Source organism: Odontomachus brunneus, unplaced genomic scaffold (assembly GCF_010583005.1).
Source record: "Odontomachus brunneus isolate Ranch 3 - 2012 unplaced genomic scaffold, Obru_v1 Obru_scaffold_041, whole genome shotgun sequence".
Lineage (NCBI taxonomy): Eukaryota > Metazoa > Arthropoda > Insecta > Hymenoptera > Formicidae > Odontomachus > Odontomachus brunneus.
In genome coordinates this window covers 1,894,279-1,911,744 of record NW_022639491.1, presented here as the reverse complement: position 1 = coordinate 1,911,744, position 17,466 = coordinate 1,894,279, and the positions used below count along the sequence as shown (strand labels likewise).

General features: G+C 44.5%; 2 protein-coding genes across 4 annotated transcripts in view; one reads left to right on the top strand and one right to left on the bottom strand.

Moving 5' to 3' along the window:
• LOC116844361 (proline dehydrogenase 1, mitochondrial) overlaps positions 1-12,324 on the top strand; it is a 28,943-nt gene extending 16,619 nt beyond the window's left edge. Inside the window, exons 2-11 of one of the 2 annotated variants that reach the window (XM_032815779.1) lie at positions 2,940-3,148; positions 3,626-3,807; positions 7,752-7,816; positions 7,925-8,109; positions 8,296-8,470; positions 8,578-8,688; positions 8,786-8,917; positions 9,056-9,255; positions 9,359-9,447; positions 9,532-12,324. In XM_032815779.1, the coding sequence (XP_032671670.1) occupies positions 2,940-3,148; positions 3,626-3,807; positions 7,752-7,816; positions 7,925-8,109; positions 8,296-8,470; positions 8,578-8,688; positions 8,786-8,917; positions 9,056-9,255; positions 9,359-9,447; positions 9,532-9,737 (1,554 nt within the window). In that variant the 3' untranslated portion in view covers positions 9,738-12,324. Of the gene's footprint in view, positions 1-2,939; positions 3,149-3,625; positions 3,808-3,856; positions 4,436-7,751; positions 7,817-7,924; positions 8,110-8,295; positions 8,471-8,577; positions 8,689-8,785; positions 8,918-9,055; positions 9,256-9,358; positions 9,448-9,531 lie in introns of those variants that run through there. The other variant, XM_032815780.1, reaches the window with a different exon arrangement.
• LOC116844363 (UNC93-like protein) overlaps positions 10,355-17,466 on the bottom strand; it is a 13,993-nt gene continuing 6,881 nt past the window's right edge. The window contains exons 6-7 of one of the 2 annotated variants that reach the window (XM_032815781.1): positions 17,104-17,241; positions 10,355-16,679 (exon numbers count right to left, since the gene is read on the bottom strand). In XM_032815781.1, coding sequence (XP_032671672.1) covers positions 16,459-16,679; positions 17,104-17,241 — 359 coding nt within the window. In that variant the 3' untranslated portion in view covers positions 10,355-16,458. The remainder of the gene's footprint in view (positions 16,680-17,103; positions 17,242-17,466) is intronic. The other variant, XM_032815782.1, reaches the window with a different exon arrangement.

The window sequence follows — 17,466 nt, the reverse complement described above, 5'->3', positions numbered from 1 at the left end:
ATCGGTTGGTCAATTTCTTACGGCTTACATCTTAAAGCAAGGTTGTGGACAAGGGCTTACGTGGGTAGAGATGATATCCTCGCACGGTTCCTCTGATTCTATGCAAATAAAGTACGACTTTCGTCGGGGTCTTAAATTGCTGCCCGCTGCCCTTGCGCTCGAGCGTCAACCTGTTTGCCGGCGGTATCTTCCACGTCCGCGTGACGGATGGAAGATACCGCGGCCGAGCAGCAAACCGGATGACGCCGGAGGAGCGTCATCAAGGGCAGCGAGCGGCAATTTGACACCCCGACGAAATGACGCTTCGCTTTCCATGCCTATTATATCCAATAAAATGTATCTGACCGACTCGCCGCTCCTCCGTAAGCTCGCAACGCTTGCGAATCACGGCTACGCCAACGGATTGTCGTTAGTGCCGGAGTGTGGGTGTTAGCGAGCAATTATCGTCAGCTTCTGGTACCCGTAAGCGCGACGCGACGTGTGTTTGCGCGCGTCTGTATGTACATAATACCGTATACATATCTCCTCTCTGTCTGCGCGCTACGAAAATTCAATAATTAATAACTCAGTGTCACGATTTATAACTTCATTCACTATCGACACAACGACGAGACATTTATGACGTAACGGTGTGTTGTCTAAACAAATAAATGTCTCGCGCGAAGAGTGATGATTTCATTGAAACTGCTATCTTTCATACTGTAGCGCGTCTCTCTTTAATTTACGAGCAGATCAAAAAGCTCCTAACGTCAGTTCTAGAGACTAACATCACACAAATCGCGTTCCACTGTCTCGTTTGCCTTGCCCTCTTAAAGTGAATCAATAAAGATGTTTCTGCTTGAATCGGCGAAAGGAGTATTCCATCGATAATCCGTGAATGTATGTTCACTGATTTCCAGTATAAACACTTCCACTCTATTGCTCTATCTTACATCTCACTGATTGTCACTAGTAGAAGTGAGATTTCGCTATAAAATCTGTACTACACAAATTTCGTTGTGCCAAGTCAAACTTTCTGCGTTTGTGGCGATGACATTGACGACTATTGGGGTGCAATGACACTGTTAGTGTTTACAAACTGCATCAACGACAGGAACAGTCGCTACTATTAACTGATCTTTTTCAGCGAGATTTTACTGATTGCAATGCTATGATTCTATCTTCTCCTCGAGGAAAGAGGACAAAAGGAAGAAATAGGAGAAGCCGCTTCTCTTTCCGACTCGATCATGACAAATCTGTTCGCAAGATGTCAGCTGCGGAAAAGCGCAGCACGTTTTTCGACCGTTCCGCGGCCAACATTTCGGTTTTTGTCGGATCTTTCGGAGTTCTCTGACTGTTAACAGCGGCTTAAGCATGTCGAGATATTTGACTGGCATTCGGCCGGCGGTGGGAGGAACGAACGACGAAGGGTTAAAGCGCGCATACCAGGAACGTCTCGTTCTTTGGGAAATCGATATTTCGCGGGGGCGGCCGCCGTTTACGCGGATGTCAAACGTGGATGCGATTCTACCTACATACTTTTATTGCGAGGGCGTGCTACGACAGCTGCCTACAAAGCGTTTTCGTCACAGGGAGCCGGATTACGTAATGTCCGCTCGAAGCCGAGTCTCGAGCGAGAAATTAGCCGCTACTTTATTTTTACGGCTTTTTTTCCGGTTTTTTCTTCCTCTTCTCTCAGTAATTCCCCCTTTTGTCGCGCATTGTGCGTTACGTTATACGCTCGTCAATCTCGTGATCACGATGTTTTTGCGGAATGACATTCTCACGGCAAATCTCGCGTGCCACCAGAGAGTCAAGTGGAGAGGAAAATTTTGACGCTAATTGTTTCCATGGAGAGAATTTTCGCTCGTTCGTTTTCTGACGAGAATTCGTCCCTCACTCGTGGCGATTTTACGCATTATTTTCTCCTTTTTTTTATATTAACATGTACTCTGATGACCGGCACTATAATAACCATCACGTCTCATCGAGATTTGCATTAACAGTCGTTACTTGGAACTTGTTCTACGTGAGTTCTACGTGTTGATACACGAGAGAAAGAGAGAGAGAGAGAGAGATTTTATGGTAAAAATTACTGCAGAATTTTCTAACCAATCATTCACCATACATTCACGGATTATCGATGGAATACTCCTTTCGCCGATTCAAGCAGAAACATCTTTATTGATTCACTTTAAGAGGGCAAGGCAAACGAGACAGTGGAACGCGATTTGTGTGATGTTAGTCTCTAGAGCTGACGTTAGGAGCTTTTTGATCTGCTCGTAAATTAAAAAGAGACGCGCTACAGTATGAAAGACTGATTATTGGTCAGATAATTGGAATAGATCGATATTTTGTAATAACAGACTATCCTTTCATTTCATATTTTTGCGTTATATTAAAAAATTTACTATATTTCTAGCGAGATTTGCTATGTTCCTTGGCGAAATAGACCTTACTGACAGTCTGTGTGTCCACAGTTTGCATTATTAGAAACAGAATTAAAAAGGAATTTGTATAAAAAGAAACTATTATATATTATACAGAGTTAAGTGTCATGAGTGTTTTAGTCGATCCGCAATTACAAATATAACGCTACGTATATCGTATATGATGTAATTAAAGAGCTCAGATCTAAGTCTAAATCTCACGTGAAACAAGTTTTAAGTTTGTTAATTTGGATCAAACTTACGTACAAAGTGTAATTGAACGCATCTAAGAAATTAATTACACGGCTAATAAAGAGAGTCAATGAGAAGCTAGGTGAAGAATACGTGTGTTTTGAGTTACATTTCTTCGTCATATCTTCGTCGTCAATCGTCAATCAAGTTTTTTGTGATCACAACGTGTAAAATTACTAAAGCGACTACGGAACTTGAGGTTCGATTGTCGCGACTCCTTCACGATGAAATGCTGTGTACGAAAATCTGATGGCACGCTTCCGATCGAATCGTTCACAGTTCATGAAACTGGCCAAGTCGATGCTGGGTGAGACGCTGTTCTCGAAACTCATGAAGGCGACATTTTACGGCCACTTCGTTGCCGGCGAAGACGAAGTGCAGATCACGCCTGTTCTGGACAGACTACGGCAGTTTGGCGTCAAGCCGATCCTCGACTATTCCGTCGAAGAGGACATCTCGCAGGAGGAAGCCGAGCGGCGCGAGCTCCAGTGAGTGCACCACCTTGTTCCGTTTCGTTTCGTTTTTCCGCCGTGTTACATTATTACTACCACGCTATCGTGCGCGTACCCTCGATTTCTCGCGCGCGACATCCTTGCAGAAGTAGCGCAAGAGCGCATTGTTCCGCGACTCGAATCCCTTCGCCAAGTGTGGAATTTAATCCTGCGTATCGCTTTACTGAATCTCACGACCGACGACGATGACGACGTCGGCGACGGCACCGCGCTAATATTATCGGAGAACGCGGCGGTTCTCCATTTACGTTCTCTCCTCTGTTTTACGCGCGATCAACGGGAGCTTCTTGCTCTTCTACCTGAGAGCGCGTGAAGACCGGCTTCACGATCGCGGAAAGTTACAGCGCGAAAGGAATCGGGAGGCGAACGCGGAGTCGTGACGATTAAGCAGGAGATAAAGAAGAAACAAGAAAATATCAAGCACAATACCACGAGACTTTCTTCTCTTTTCAGGGCCTCGGTGTCGGAGGCGGGCGACGAGAAGAGGGAGGGCCCGCTGAAGAAATACCACGTAGAAAAGTCGTTCGCCGACCGGCGGTACAAGGTGTCGTCGGCCAGGACGTATTTCTACCTGAATGAGGCGTCGTGCGAACGAAACATGGACATATTTATCAGATGTCTGGAGGCCGTCGCGGGTGAGTCGCGGCTCCCTCTTCGTCAGCTTCCTCTCCTAGCGGCCCCCCGTCCTTCACCCTCCTCCCTTCCTTCTCATCCACCCTCGTATACTATTCCGCGCATCGAGCCGCTCCGGCTATGTGTATCACGACGAGGCGTCAAACCATGAAAGATATCTTCCAACTTCCGAGCAGCGACGAACGGCTCTCGTCGCTCTTGGAATGATGTGTGCTCGTTGATGAACAATCAGACGCGAGCGTTAAATTAATTAACACGTTGGCTGGCCTGTTAATCGTCCATTAACTTCAATAGGCTCGACTGAAGCTTGACTCACCAAAGGTACGGTGAACAAGTTCAATTGACGATCATATGTCTCTGTCAACTCGTTTCATCGGCTCCCTACTATCGCCTGTATGTTTAATTTGTTACATGCAATTGGTTACGTTCCCTACGTGAATCAATGAGACCGACGCTGCAATATTACAGCGTCCGTCACTGATGATCGCCACATGGCAGTCAACGTGTTGATGCAGCGACAACAGTGCAGCCTTCGAAGCCCTGCAGATTAAAGCTCAATAGTGCAGGGCTTGACCTGGCTCAATTCATTATCAGATGCAACACGGCACGATCTGTATTCGCTATGACAAGGTCAGACCCGACTCGGATTAGTTTCTTATCAACAAAACATTTGATAATGAATCGGATCAGATTAAGTGCCGATGGAACTTTGATTCGCAAACGCAGCTCTGGCAGCCTTCGCGTTAGATTCGACATCTGTTCGACTAAATGTAACGTCGCGCCACTTTCCCGCGAATAACAGAGAGTTTTTGCAATACTATCTTTTGGATATGGTAAACGTTAAAGACTCGCATTCGCAATTCAAATAACGTACGACGTTATGTCTCAGTGAATAACGTTTCAAGATAAAAGCCAACGCACAAGTACATCCGTAACATGTTACGTTACGTTAAGTACTGATGCAATGGCCATACCTGTACGTAAAATGAAATTTAAGTCAAGGCACAAAGAAATCCGTAAACTTAACATGTTACGGATGTTCTTGAGGCTCTAATACATCGCACGTCTGAATAGCGTCAAGGTGAACGATGCGAGTGCGTAGTTTCGTCTCCAGACCTGATCACATGACTTTAACGTTTACCGTATTTGAAAGACAGTATTGCAAAAATCTCTATTAATCCTCCAATAGGCGCGTCAAAATTTGAAACTTAAACGGGCGCGTGGAGTGTAAATTATACCCCACATTTTATTAATAAATATTAAACCAATTAATATTTTTCATTTCCTATATCCATCGTTGCATGTTTCTTAAGCTATATTAACAAGTTGAAACTTTAATTTTAATATTTTCTGAATAATAATCAGTTTTATGTTGAAATGAGTTCAGAACACTCAATTTTTACAAGCTTCAATAACTTGAAAAATCTTATAGTTTATTATAGAAAATTTAACGTTGCATAGTGTAATTTGTAAGAGAAAGATTCAAGGAAATTGAATTCATGGATAGATTGCTAAAATTTTAATGTATTTGTTAATGTTAGTCATTAGAATATAATATATTTCAAACGATGGCTAGAGCATTATGACCGTCTTGAGAAGACAGCTTTAAAATAAATTTTCAACACAATTTCTTTGTAATATAATCAAAATATTTGATGTAATTTAATCAAAATGCAATAACAATATATACACGCATTTATTTTATATAAAATTTATAATATTAATATAACATAAAAATATTCGTTTAACCCATTAAAACCCATGGCTATCATAGCTATGATATCACAATATTTGATATTGGGAAAATGTCGTAGTCAAAAACAAAAATACCCGTATTTTTTCTTTTTTAATTTATATTCGTTTAAACAAATTTTTTTATAAACAAATTGTATAAAAAATGACGGTAATCGATTCTACTAAAAAAAAAAAAAATAAAAATTTTGTTCTTGAACATTTTTTCATCCAAGTCTTATTTTCATTGTAAAATGGTTATAAACGAATTAGAGTTGCTAAGGCGGCTTCAGACCATGCCTCCGTGAATAACGATAATGCGTAACTTGATATCAGAAAAGTATCGTAATTAAAAACAAAAATACCCGTATTTTTTCTTTTTTAATTTACAATGGTAGAAACAATTTTTTATAAACAAATTAAAACATCGAGATTTTGCAAAACAAATGACAGCAATCGATTCTACTAAAATGGCTTCCAGCCCGGAATCTCTTTTGTAACTCTAGTTTGTAGCCATTTTGCAATGAAAATAAGACTGATAAAAAAATTTACAAGAACAAAAGTTTGTTATTTTTTTTAGTAGATAATAGATTGCTGTTATTTGTTTTACAAAATCTCGATGTTTTATACAATTTGTTTATAAAAAATTATTTCTATTGTAAATTAAAAAAGAAAAAATACGAGTATTTTTGTTTTTGATTACGATACTTTTCTGATATCAAGTTACGCATTATCGTTATTCACGAAAGCATGGTCTGAAGCCGCCTTAGCAACTCTAATTCGTTTATAACCATTTTGCAATGAAAATAAGACTCGGATGAAAAAATGTTCAAGAACAAAAGTTTTATTCTTTTTTTTTTTTTAGTAGAATCGATTACCGTCATTTGTTTTGCAAAATCTCGATTTTTTATACAATTTGTTTATAAAAAATTTGTTTAAACGAATGTAAATGGAAAAAGAAAAAATACGGGTGCGAAAAAATGCGGAAAGTGTAAGAAATACGAACAGACCTAAAGTATAACGTGAGTGGGCGCGTGGGATGTAAATTACACTCCAGCCGACTTTAACAGCGTCGATAGACGATACTAATTAAAATTCATGAACGCTACTAATTTTAAAAGGTTAGAGTATTAAAGAAATGTATTGAGGATTATGGCACTGAAAAAAATTTATTTCTATGTAAAATCTAAGGAAAATGAAGTCTGAGATGTAAAAAACACCCCACGCGCTTGTTAACCGCGTCGAGCCGTGACTACGTCACGAGGTCGCAAGAGTTCGCGCGGCGCGAAATCGATCGCCGTCCTCGGATCTTCCTTTTCGTCAGAGCTCTTTTGTCGCTGCGAAGACGACATGGCGATCTGGCGCGCGGTTACACAGTGTCGAGCTGACATTAACGCGTCGTGGTCTCGTGGTGCGTCCTCGCGTCGGTCGACGATCACGAACGGCTTGACGACGATGGACCTTTCGAAATTCCGCGAGTCAGAGGCGCGCGTCGCGCTGTCCCACGGTCGGCTATAAATATCAGATACGCGCGAGCGCGGATCACCGTGCGCCCTCCAGCCAAATTATGTGACGTAACGCGTTGGGGACGAGTTTGGCGAACGAGGGACCAGCCGCGGCACGATCGGCGCGTTTTTCAGACAAGATTTCGGAGGAAGCCCCGATGTTGCTATCCTCCCTTCAGGAGAAACAAAGATAAAGAGCTACACGTGTGCACTTTTGCAGCTGACGAAGTTAAAACCCTACGGCTGAAATATCCTTTTCACGACGTCACGCGTAACGACCAAGTCGAACCCTATCCTGGTAAGAAGACAATGCTTCCTCTTTCTCCTTTTTACCTGTTTAAATCTCCTTTGTCCTGTACCATTCTTAATTCAGATGAAAAATACTTTTATCTCGGTTTACAAAATATTTACACGTTGACTATCATGCCGACTTCCACTGATTGTTCCAACACTCAACTCAAATCTGAATCGCCCAAGATGAAGGTGAATAAATTCAATTCACAATGCATTTGTTCGTTAGCTCGTTTCATTGCCTCTCTATTGATTGTACGCTTAATTTCTTATACGTGATTGGTTAGGTTTCGAACGTAAATCAATGAGTCATGGCAGCGCCGATACTGATCACCATCATGGCAGTCAACATGTTAAGTCGTACAACTCTCTTGCGCGTTGTTCTTTTGCATACTTTAACGCAAAGTGTATTTTTCCAGGTGCTTCGATGGGGATGGGCATCACGGCTGTCAAATTAACGGCGCTCGGCCGGCCGCAACTTCTGGTTAGTGAGATTATCTTTAACAACGGCCTCGATAGCGAGTAAACGATAAACGTACGAGGGACTTTTCTTCCGTGATAAAATTAATCGAAGCCTCTTCTTACGTTTCAGCTTCAATTGTCAGAAGTGATAATGCGCGCGCGGCAATATATGACAGAGGTGGTCGGTGGTGAAGGTGCCGTCCTGGCGCATCACGCAAAGCCCGACGATTTTATGAAGAAATTCGAGGAAGCGCACATCAAAGACGCAGCGCCCGTGCAGAAGTTTCTGCAGAAAATTCAGTCGGACAAAGAAGGGTATGAGAAAACGATATCGAGCCCACAGCTCTCTCTCTCTCTCTCTCTCTCCCTCTCTCTCTCTCTCTCTCTTTCTCTCTCTCTCTCTCTCTCTCTCTCTCTCTCAATCCACTCCCTTTCCTTTCTTCTCTCTCTCTTTCTTCACAGAGATGGTGTATAATTAACGTTGGATATTGTTTTTCGCAGCGTGATTCATTTGTTCCCATGGAGTGGTATCTTAGACGAAAATTATGAGCTGAGCGAGACTTTCCAAGTACCTGATATCAAGACGGGCAAAATGGTCAGGCTAATGTCGCAGCTCACGTCTAAAGAGGAGGAAATGTTCAGGAATATGATCAGACGTCTGAATAATATTGTCACGGTGCGTGCATTGTAAAACTGATGCTTACAAACGCACGAGGATCATATCCTCGAGCGATGATAACGTTATCTTAATTGGCGCATCCAATTTATTCCATTCTCCATCAGGTCGCCGACAAACTGGACGTTCGTATAATGATAGACGCGGAACAAACGTATTTCCAGCCGGCCATATCCCGCCTGACGCTGGAAATGATGCGCAAGTACAATACAAAAAAGGTAACGTTCTGATGGGGCCAAGGGGACCGCGGCTTTTATCACTCAGCCAATTTTCAGTGAATGATATTCTCACACTGCCAAATGGTCTACTTCTCAGGCCGTGGTGTTCAACACATACCAGACGTATCTACAAGAGGCGTATAACGAGGTGAAAACCGACCTCGAACAGGCGGAACGCCAAAACTTTTACTTCGGTGCTAAATTGGTTCGCGGTGCTTACATCGAGCAGGTCCGTACAGTAACAGTTTATCGTGTATTCTGTCGAGTTGTCTGTTTCTCGCAAACGACGTTTAGATTAGAATAACTGTGCGCGATTACGTCGTTAATGACGTAAACGAATCTGAATCGACAAGTTCTTTCGTCGCAGGAGAGAGCAAGGGCGGCTGCTATGGGCTACCCGGACCCTACGAACCCCACGTACGAGGCCACGACCGATTCGTATCACAAGACACTTATGGAGTGTTTGAGACGAATGAAGCAGTATAAGGATAAGGGGCAAGATCCCAAGAAAATAGGAATTATGGTCGCCTCGCACAATGAGGACACTGTACGCTTTGCGATCGAAAAGTACGTGGCCGCGAAGTTCTTGCTATTAATATTCCACGAATATCTGATATTTTCCTAAAAATATTTGAGTATGTATATGAAAATAATGTCTCCGCGTTTTCAGAATGAAAGAAATTGGAATTTCACCGGAGGATAAAGTCATATGTTTCGGCCAATTGTTGGGAATGTGCGACTACATAACATTTCCGTTAGGTAAGCAAACGGCGATCTGTTCTTGAGACACTTGTCTCGAGATCGCGACAATATGAAGTGTGATATATGATTCAATCGTTTCAGGTCAATCCGGTTATTCCGCGTACAAGTACATACCGTATGGGCCGGTTAAGGAAGTGTTGCCGTACTTGTCGCGGCGCGCGCAAGAGAATCGAGGTATACTGAAGAAGATTAAGAAGGAGAAACGCCTGCTACTGAGTGAAATCGCGAGACGCTTAGTGCGCGGCAAGATCTTTTACAAACCCAAGGGCAATTACACTCCGGTTTGAACAGTCGATTTCCTTAGTTTGCACAGACAGAATTTTAAGTATCAAATTTAAGTAGTGGTTGTAAATTATTGAAAACTCTCCAAGACCTTGATGCGGGCACTTTGGATTGAACTCGAGTAAAAGTATAACTTGGACAGACCTGTTGTGATATTCGGAAGAGGGAACGAGAAAAAGAGAGAGAGAGAGAGAGAGAGAGAGAGAGAGAGAGAGAGAGAGAGAGAAGAGAGAGAGAGAGAGAGCGAACGAACGAACGAACGAGCGAGAGCGTCGCGTACGTACAAGTGTATGCGAGAGATTAAGGAATATACGCAGTGTTTTGTCCATTACGTAAAAGCCGTCTAGATGTTGCATCGTCGAATGTGTACGTCGATGCTCAATGCAACTGTGTTCGGCTGGTAGAAAACTATATTCGTTTCTCGTTTCGCCCGTTCGTCGTTTCATAAAGGGGCTGCCAGTGACTGTGCTACAATTAGTTTCACTCGCGCGAGAGCGTATCTTCACCGGTGAAGGTCGGAGTCGCGAGAATTGCGGTTTTCGGCTTTGTGCTCCGCTCACGACCGGCGAGTCTAAATTGTTAATTAACGATGATTTCACGCTTAATGACATAACCGAGCCACCGACATTTCCTTTTCGCGCACAATATTCGAGATTATCGATGGAAGACATGGCTGCAGCCTTTGCCGACGCGAAGCGCGACGCGCCGGAAAGGCAGAGGAAAACAGAGAGAGAGAGGGAAAAACAAGCGCTTGTCTCAGCGCAACGCTGCGTTTCCCTTCAACTCTACTGTTCTTTTTGGAGAATCTCGACGAAAATACTTTTCTCATTTGTATATAATATAGGCGCGCGCATTGATTATTTATGACTCGTGTTCACGTAATATCTCATCCATGATATCTGTAATAGCGAAGAAAAAAAAAGGAAAAACGGGGAAAGAGAGAAGGAATGTCACTCAGTCGCGTGCAGTTAACAGAATGTGCTAATTATCAGGATGTGACCGATATCGGTCAGTTGCATCGTGCGCGCGACACGGCATATGACGAGCTTCACCGGCTAGCCTCTGGTACGACGTGGACGTGGATAACGCGATGATCCGCGGGTTTAGGAAAAATAAAAGGATGAAAAGAAAAAACGAGACGAATATGCGTATCAAAGACGAAAAAATGGCTCTTAAGTGTGCGACGAGATACAGGGTGAAAATATTATGAGAATTAGATATCCTATAAAATGAAAGAGAGAGAAAGGGAGGAGGGGGAGGAGAGAATGCGAATTTGTTAAGTACTTGGTACAGTTGTTCTTCGTAGAGTGCACGCGTTAGTGTCGAGCAAAGTAATCTTAGGCTGATACGACGATAACGGGTGCGGCCGGCCGGCAGATCGAGTGTGCGAAATACACGATATTCTCTTTTGTGATAAGTTATGGCGGTAATTAAGTATGACACATGTGCAAGTATACACGCGCGATTAGTCTAATTTCGCTTCAGCCTGAAATTGCTTTTCGCGTTACGCGATGCGAGTCCTGCGGTGTCTATCGTTTTGTCGTAAGATAAGTACGCCCGCGGCACTGTGAAGGAACACGCGAATGCTGTATCGATAATACGTAATAATGACACGCGACTTCTGCACCCGGTTACCTTTTCATCTTTTTTCGCCGAGGAGTTAACGTAGATAAGGGAACGACCTGCAATTTAGAAAACGACGAATTCGTGCCGTGTCTCAGATTAGAGTTTTAAGTAATTAACGAATCCCTTTTTTATCTATTGCGAGAGAATTTAAATAGAGAGGTCTCGGCGATCGCGTATAATGGATGTAGGAAAATGAAAGAGAGAGAAAAATATATCGCCGACTCCTCGACACGGATAACTTAGCGTTCGCTTACTGTTGTTCGATAGTCAATCCGACACGTGGCTGTAATTCGTAACTCCGGAAATGGCGATTATCAGCGAAACAATCCAGCGTTTTATACTCGCGTTTAATTTAGCGCCTATGTTAGACACGAGCATTTCCGTTGCGGGGGGAGTTGCATAGAGCGCGCATTCTTGATATTCTTAGGCCAGTATTTCTTCTGATACTCACGATGCTCGACTTCTGTGCGCCACACACACATACACACATAAGTCGACGACTACACACTATTATTATCATGATTTTTCTCTTTCTTTCTTCCTTTTTTTTGTTAAGTGCATCAAACTCATAGAATCATATTCAATAAGCGCATCATTTCGTTTCTCGAGCGATGTGTACGCGAGTACAGTCATTTGTGATCTCCTATTTTTGCTATATGTTACGCGAGAGAGCGTTACGTTTCGGAGTGTGTATGTAGCCTATATACATTTATATATGATTGTACTCTAAGCGAGCGAAAGAGAGAGAAAGAGTGGAAATACGTTTGCGTGGTATATTTACTCGCTTCGTAGAGACACGTCGCATGTGCGTGACAGCGAGAAAGGGAAAGAGAGAAAGCGAGGAAGAAAATTTATAGCGTGGCTGAATCTCTTTGTGAATCGTATTATTAGACGCAAAAGCTGGAAAGAAGAACCGGAGAAATATGAACGATAAATGAATAAATAAAGGGGCATTGTTACAAGTTATACACGGGCTACTAACAGCTGAGTGTCCTCACGTGTCTATGTGGTGTGTCATGTACGATGAATGTGTGTGTGTGTGTGTGTGTGTGTGTGTGTGTGTGTGTGTGTGTGTATGCATGCGTACGCGTGTGTGGTTATATACTTAGACGTATACACCGTTAATAAATTCCGTTCAACTAGGCTTTGTTAGCCGCCTATAAACGCGCCTCTGTCGTCTCACGAAGGCGAACGCACCTCTCTACTTTCGAGAGTAGACATAAGACGCTGACAATAATTTAGGTAGGCAATGTCGACGTGCTACTACGTAATAATATACATAGGTGTGTATGTTATGTGGTATGTGTATGTGTGTGAGTGTGAGTCCTGTCACTTGCATTTACGTCACCCCGGCGTGGCTCCTGAAGAGAAATAGAGCGCGACTTGACGACGAGACTCGTCTCCGAAGACGAAGGAGTTCTTCTCTTTTTTTTTCTGACGCGTCGGGGCGAAGAAACCGTCGTAAAAAACTTCTGAACGTTCGGTGGTTTTCGCCGATCGCGAAGGCGGCGACGGGACTCTTTGTTATCTCTTTTTAGTCGAATTTCCCCTATGCTAAGGATAGCAGCCGATTTCGCCGATTTTCCTCCCGCGAATACGAAATCACGTTTGTTGTTCATTATTCGATTCGTATGCGATTCACCTTCACGCGCGATGACCTGCTCTCTTTCCGTTTAGATCGCCGGCGACTGTTTGCGCGTTGCGATCTTCCCGCGAGTAGTTTGACAACTCATCTGTCGAGTCGGGACGTTCGCTTGAACGAGCGTCCACGAGGAAAGTCGGCGGAATCCGCCGTGGGCCCGTCTCACGACGATTAGCTATGAGCTGTTAGTACGTGGCTATTTTGTGGAGTACAAAACACGTTATGCCAACGATGTCTACAATGAAAGTAATATTCCGAAGAAAAATGAAATATTTCAAAAGAAAAATAAAAATAAAAAAACGTGCGATTTGGAGGGACAGTCGAGCATGTGTTTGTGCTTTTCCTCGGACGGGGGAGGGGAGGGGGCAGACGTTTCAAACGGGAGGTTGAGTGAAATTCTTTCTTCAAAAAGGCAATTCTCTCAGCCGACGCGCGATATAAAATAAGATAATGTTTATTATTTCACGGAATACAGATAATATATGCCTTTCCAATGTGCCACTGAGACGATACTCCTTATTACACGCGCTTTGCCAGGAACATATAAACGGTTTCGCTTCCGTTCACCTCCACAGCGGACGACGATCAGCCGTCGATCGTCATCCGGGGACCGGCTCGATTCGCGCCACGAGCCGGCAGTGAGCGAATTTATTGCTGCTGATTAAACACAGACCGAACCTGGGAATATTCCTTGTATCCTAGCAATCATTCTTTCTTCCTCCCCGCGTGTTTACGAGACGTCGCACGACACGCGGCACTACTTCTTCAGCCTGTCATTATCGCCATCCCCTGCAATCTTCGCTCCGCGAACTCCTTTCTCTCTCTCTCTCTCTCTCTCTCTCTCTCTCTTTCTCTCTTAGTGAATTATAAGTGATTCGGAAGTCGCGAAACGTGTATGAGGCATAGAAAACAACTGCGCCGCGACACGGGGTGAGATTGCACCGGCGGAGGGCAAACTTGGCGCTCCTGGGAATGTGAGATCCACATCGCGTATCATCGATTCAGTCGATATTAATTGCAGTTTACTCGCGATTAAATGATATCTCTCGACTGGCCATGTATCATTCGTTCAAACCTATCTATCTAAAGTAAAAATACAAGATTGAAATTTAGCGATTGCTATTTCGAGCAATCCGCGGGGAGATTTGTCTTCTTTGCAAGACAATTCGAGTTTTCCCTCTTCTCTCTTTTAAGAGTTATTGCTGCAAACGCGATCTCATCCGCACGTCGCGTTACGCTACACAGATCGCGATGTAAACAGATATGCTTCCGAGTCGAAAAAGAGAAAGAGAGAGAGGCAAACCAGGAGACCAAGTTCCACGTATTTTTTCCGCCAAACAATGTCAAATATCATATTGATATGTTGCCCTTCGCATCCTAAATCGATCGCTCTCGTCTACACAGCACACCTGTGTGTAACATTAAACGAGATAACACTTAATAATCTCCCTTAACTTTAGCGCGACTACTAGGTTCCGCTTAGTCTAGGATCCGTAAGAAAACGCAGGCTAATACGTTTCACGTGCGATCAGCGGACAAACGCGCTCATCTCTCTGGCTCAACATACTCGGGGAGGATTGCTGAACGTCTTAATCGCGGACGTATTATTCCACCCAATGTGCCCGACGGGAACGGACCCCGTCGTGTCGAATCACCGGAAATCTATCTTCCCCGTAGCCAGTCCGCTCGCTTGAGAGACGATTGTACCCCGTCGCCGTGAGCGCGCGAGTCTCCGTCTCTTTAGACGGAGTATCATCGTCATAAAAAATCCTACCCGCGCGAGTGTTGAATTGTGATTCTTAGGGTCGCTTTTGGCGCGGCGGCGCTCGTTAGAATATCATCGCTAAATAGTTCGTCCTACGTCTTAGTCTCTCTCGACCTCGACGACTACGTCCAATCGCGAGACGACTGGGGATTAATTATGCTCCGCGTCGAGGATTGATTACTCCGCGCCGGAGATTACGTGTCGCGTGTGCGCGGTTTCGAACAATTCGGTAATATAAAATGGCAAGAGTCGTTCGTTTCGAAAAATCGATAGCACGCTCTCTCACACGCAAGGCGCATACCACGAGCTACATACACGATGGATAAGTGGAGAGAAAGAGATGCGTGTATGTGTGTATATACATATTATAATATCGGGTGCTTGCGCGAGGTATTCCCTCGCGACGCGCGCACGATTCACGATTTATACTTCGTGTAGCTTGGTTTGAAAGACATCAGGTACATTTCGACGTTCCGTTTACACGTCAAACGGCGACTCATTCGAGTGATACAAAAGAAACGGGGTACGCTCGAGACTAGAATATGACATTATGTGGATGTGTGCGGGTCCGTGTGTGTGTGTGTGTGTGTGTGTGTGTGTGTCGCGTGTGTCATTTTCCTGCTATTCAGTCGTGTGCATCGATCGCACCGTGTGTAGCGGGAAAGCTTTTGTGTGTGCATGTGTGTGTGTGTATATGCGTGTGACTGTGTACGTGTATATATTATATATGTATATATGTATATATAGTGTCTGTATACACAGCCGTTCCATCCAGCTTTGAGAAGAGCTATCCCTCATTAATCGCGACTTAGACGCGCCTGGAGAGCTTTAAAGTGCCGTCCACGGTGGTGTGCGTTCATCGATCGTCGCCGTCCTCGCTCCAAATTCGCAAGAGAACTCGCCTCCTCCCGAGTCGATCGCTAAATAACGCGCTACTGCGCGATATCCGCCGAAGACACATGCGCTCCGTGCTCGCACGAGTGTAGCGCTGGATGATTCTCACGTCGCGATTGCGTTAATAAGACGCAACGCTCGATATATACGAAGGAAGACATCTTGAAGAAGAAGAACACACGTTTCGACGGCTCCTCTCGTCGTCGATCGCGCTTACCATCCAGCACTACCTACGTTGCAGAGTCGCCTCTTCAGGTGATCTGATTTACAGCTACAACGCGACTCTTCGTGAGCAGCTTCTTTCTTCAGACTCGCGAGTGGACTCTCTCTCTCGAGACGGGAGCGGCAGTCTTCACGAGAGCGTGAATATGCTGGCAATGGCGGCGCGATCGCGCTCCTTCGCCTCGACGGAGCTCTCGTTAGCGCTTCTGCGACGCTCGTCTGTGACGAAGAGCAGCGGCTGCGGCGGGTTCTCGTCGTCAGGCAGACCGATGTCGGTGCGGCAAGCGAAAGCGACGCTGTTCGCCCTGCGCCGAGTCTTGATCTTCATCGCCGTCGAAGACCCGCTGCTTGATCTTGACCGGCGCTCCTGATCCTGCTGTTGCTGCGGCTTCTGCTTCTGCTTCTGCTGCTGCTGCTGCTGCTGCTGCGACAGGCCGCTGCTCCTCCGACGGCTTCTTCTCTTTATCAACCTCAAGCCGGATGGAACGGCTCGCTCTCAGTCGGTTCGATGCCTTGTTTCCGTCGTTGCGGTCGTCTCGACGCTGGAACACCGCTCGCTAGCGGTGGAGTCGCCCGGTCATAAGGGCGCGAGCGTCTTACCGCGGCGTGCCAGACGGCTCTCTAGCCACAGATACGGCACCACCGCCAGTACCAGGGTTGCGGCGAGACCCACCACGCGATAGCGAGTGCACACGAGACCATGCAGACCGAGAGCCAGGGCGAGCCCAAGCCAGCGCCAGAAGAGCGACGTCGACAGTGGTCCCTGCCACGCGTTGGGATACAGGGCCATCACCAGCGCTGAAATAGTCGCGGAGAAGTTGCAATGATCTTATTCTCATAGGTGTCTCTTCGGATTCGTATTTAGAGTGGTGATCTCGCGAGAGATTGTCATTCTGAGACTTTATTTTGAGATTACATGAATCTTATTCTGAGAAAAAGATACTTAAAAATTTCTATTTGTGGGATTAAAGCTTTTTATGAAATGAAGTTTATTTCTGTAAGTATATAAATGTTATATCACATACAAATAAATCTTCGAGTATATTTTTTTTCAATGCGAGATTGAGAAGAGAAGTATATTAGGATTAATTTATTTTTTTAATAAAAAAATTGTTTTCCCAATTTTTTAGTAATATCTCTCGTTAAACACAGAGATATATGTTATTTTCCTTTCCTTCTTTTCCTATGTCTCACGATATAAAGTGAATGAAAAGATACTTACTGTATATCAGAGTCTCCCAGATGGAGTTACAAACTCCCCAGGCAGCTGATATGACATGAAAGAGTGCCGGGTCGTCTCCCGTAGGTCTCCAAGTGAGCAAGACGAGCAGAAGACAGGCGTGAAAGGCACAGCCCACGACTGAAACGGAGAACGAACTCAGTCGTGATCGACCGACGATCAATTAAAAGGGTCGAACCAGCATCACTTTTATGCTTTGTATATTCCCATATACCAGTTAATTCGATCTTTCTCGTGATATATTGAATGGCTTCAATATTCTCTTCATCGCGACATTACATTTCGCGAACGTTGAGAGATTGTCCTCGCGAATTTACACCTGAACCCGCCCCCCCCCCCCCCCCC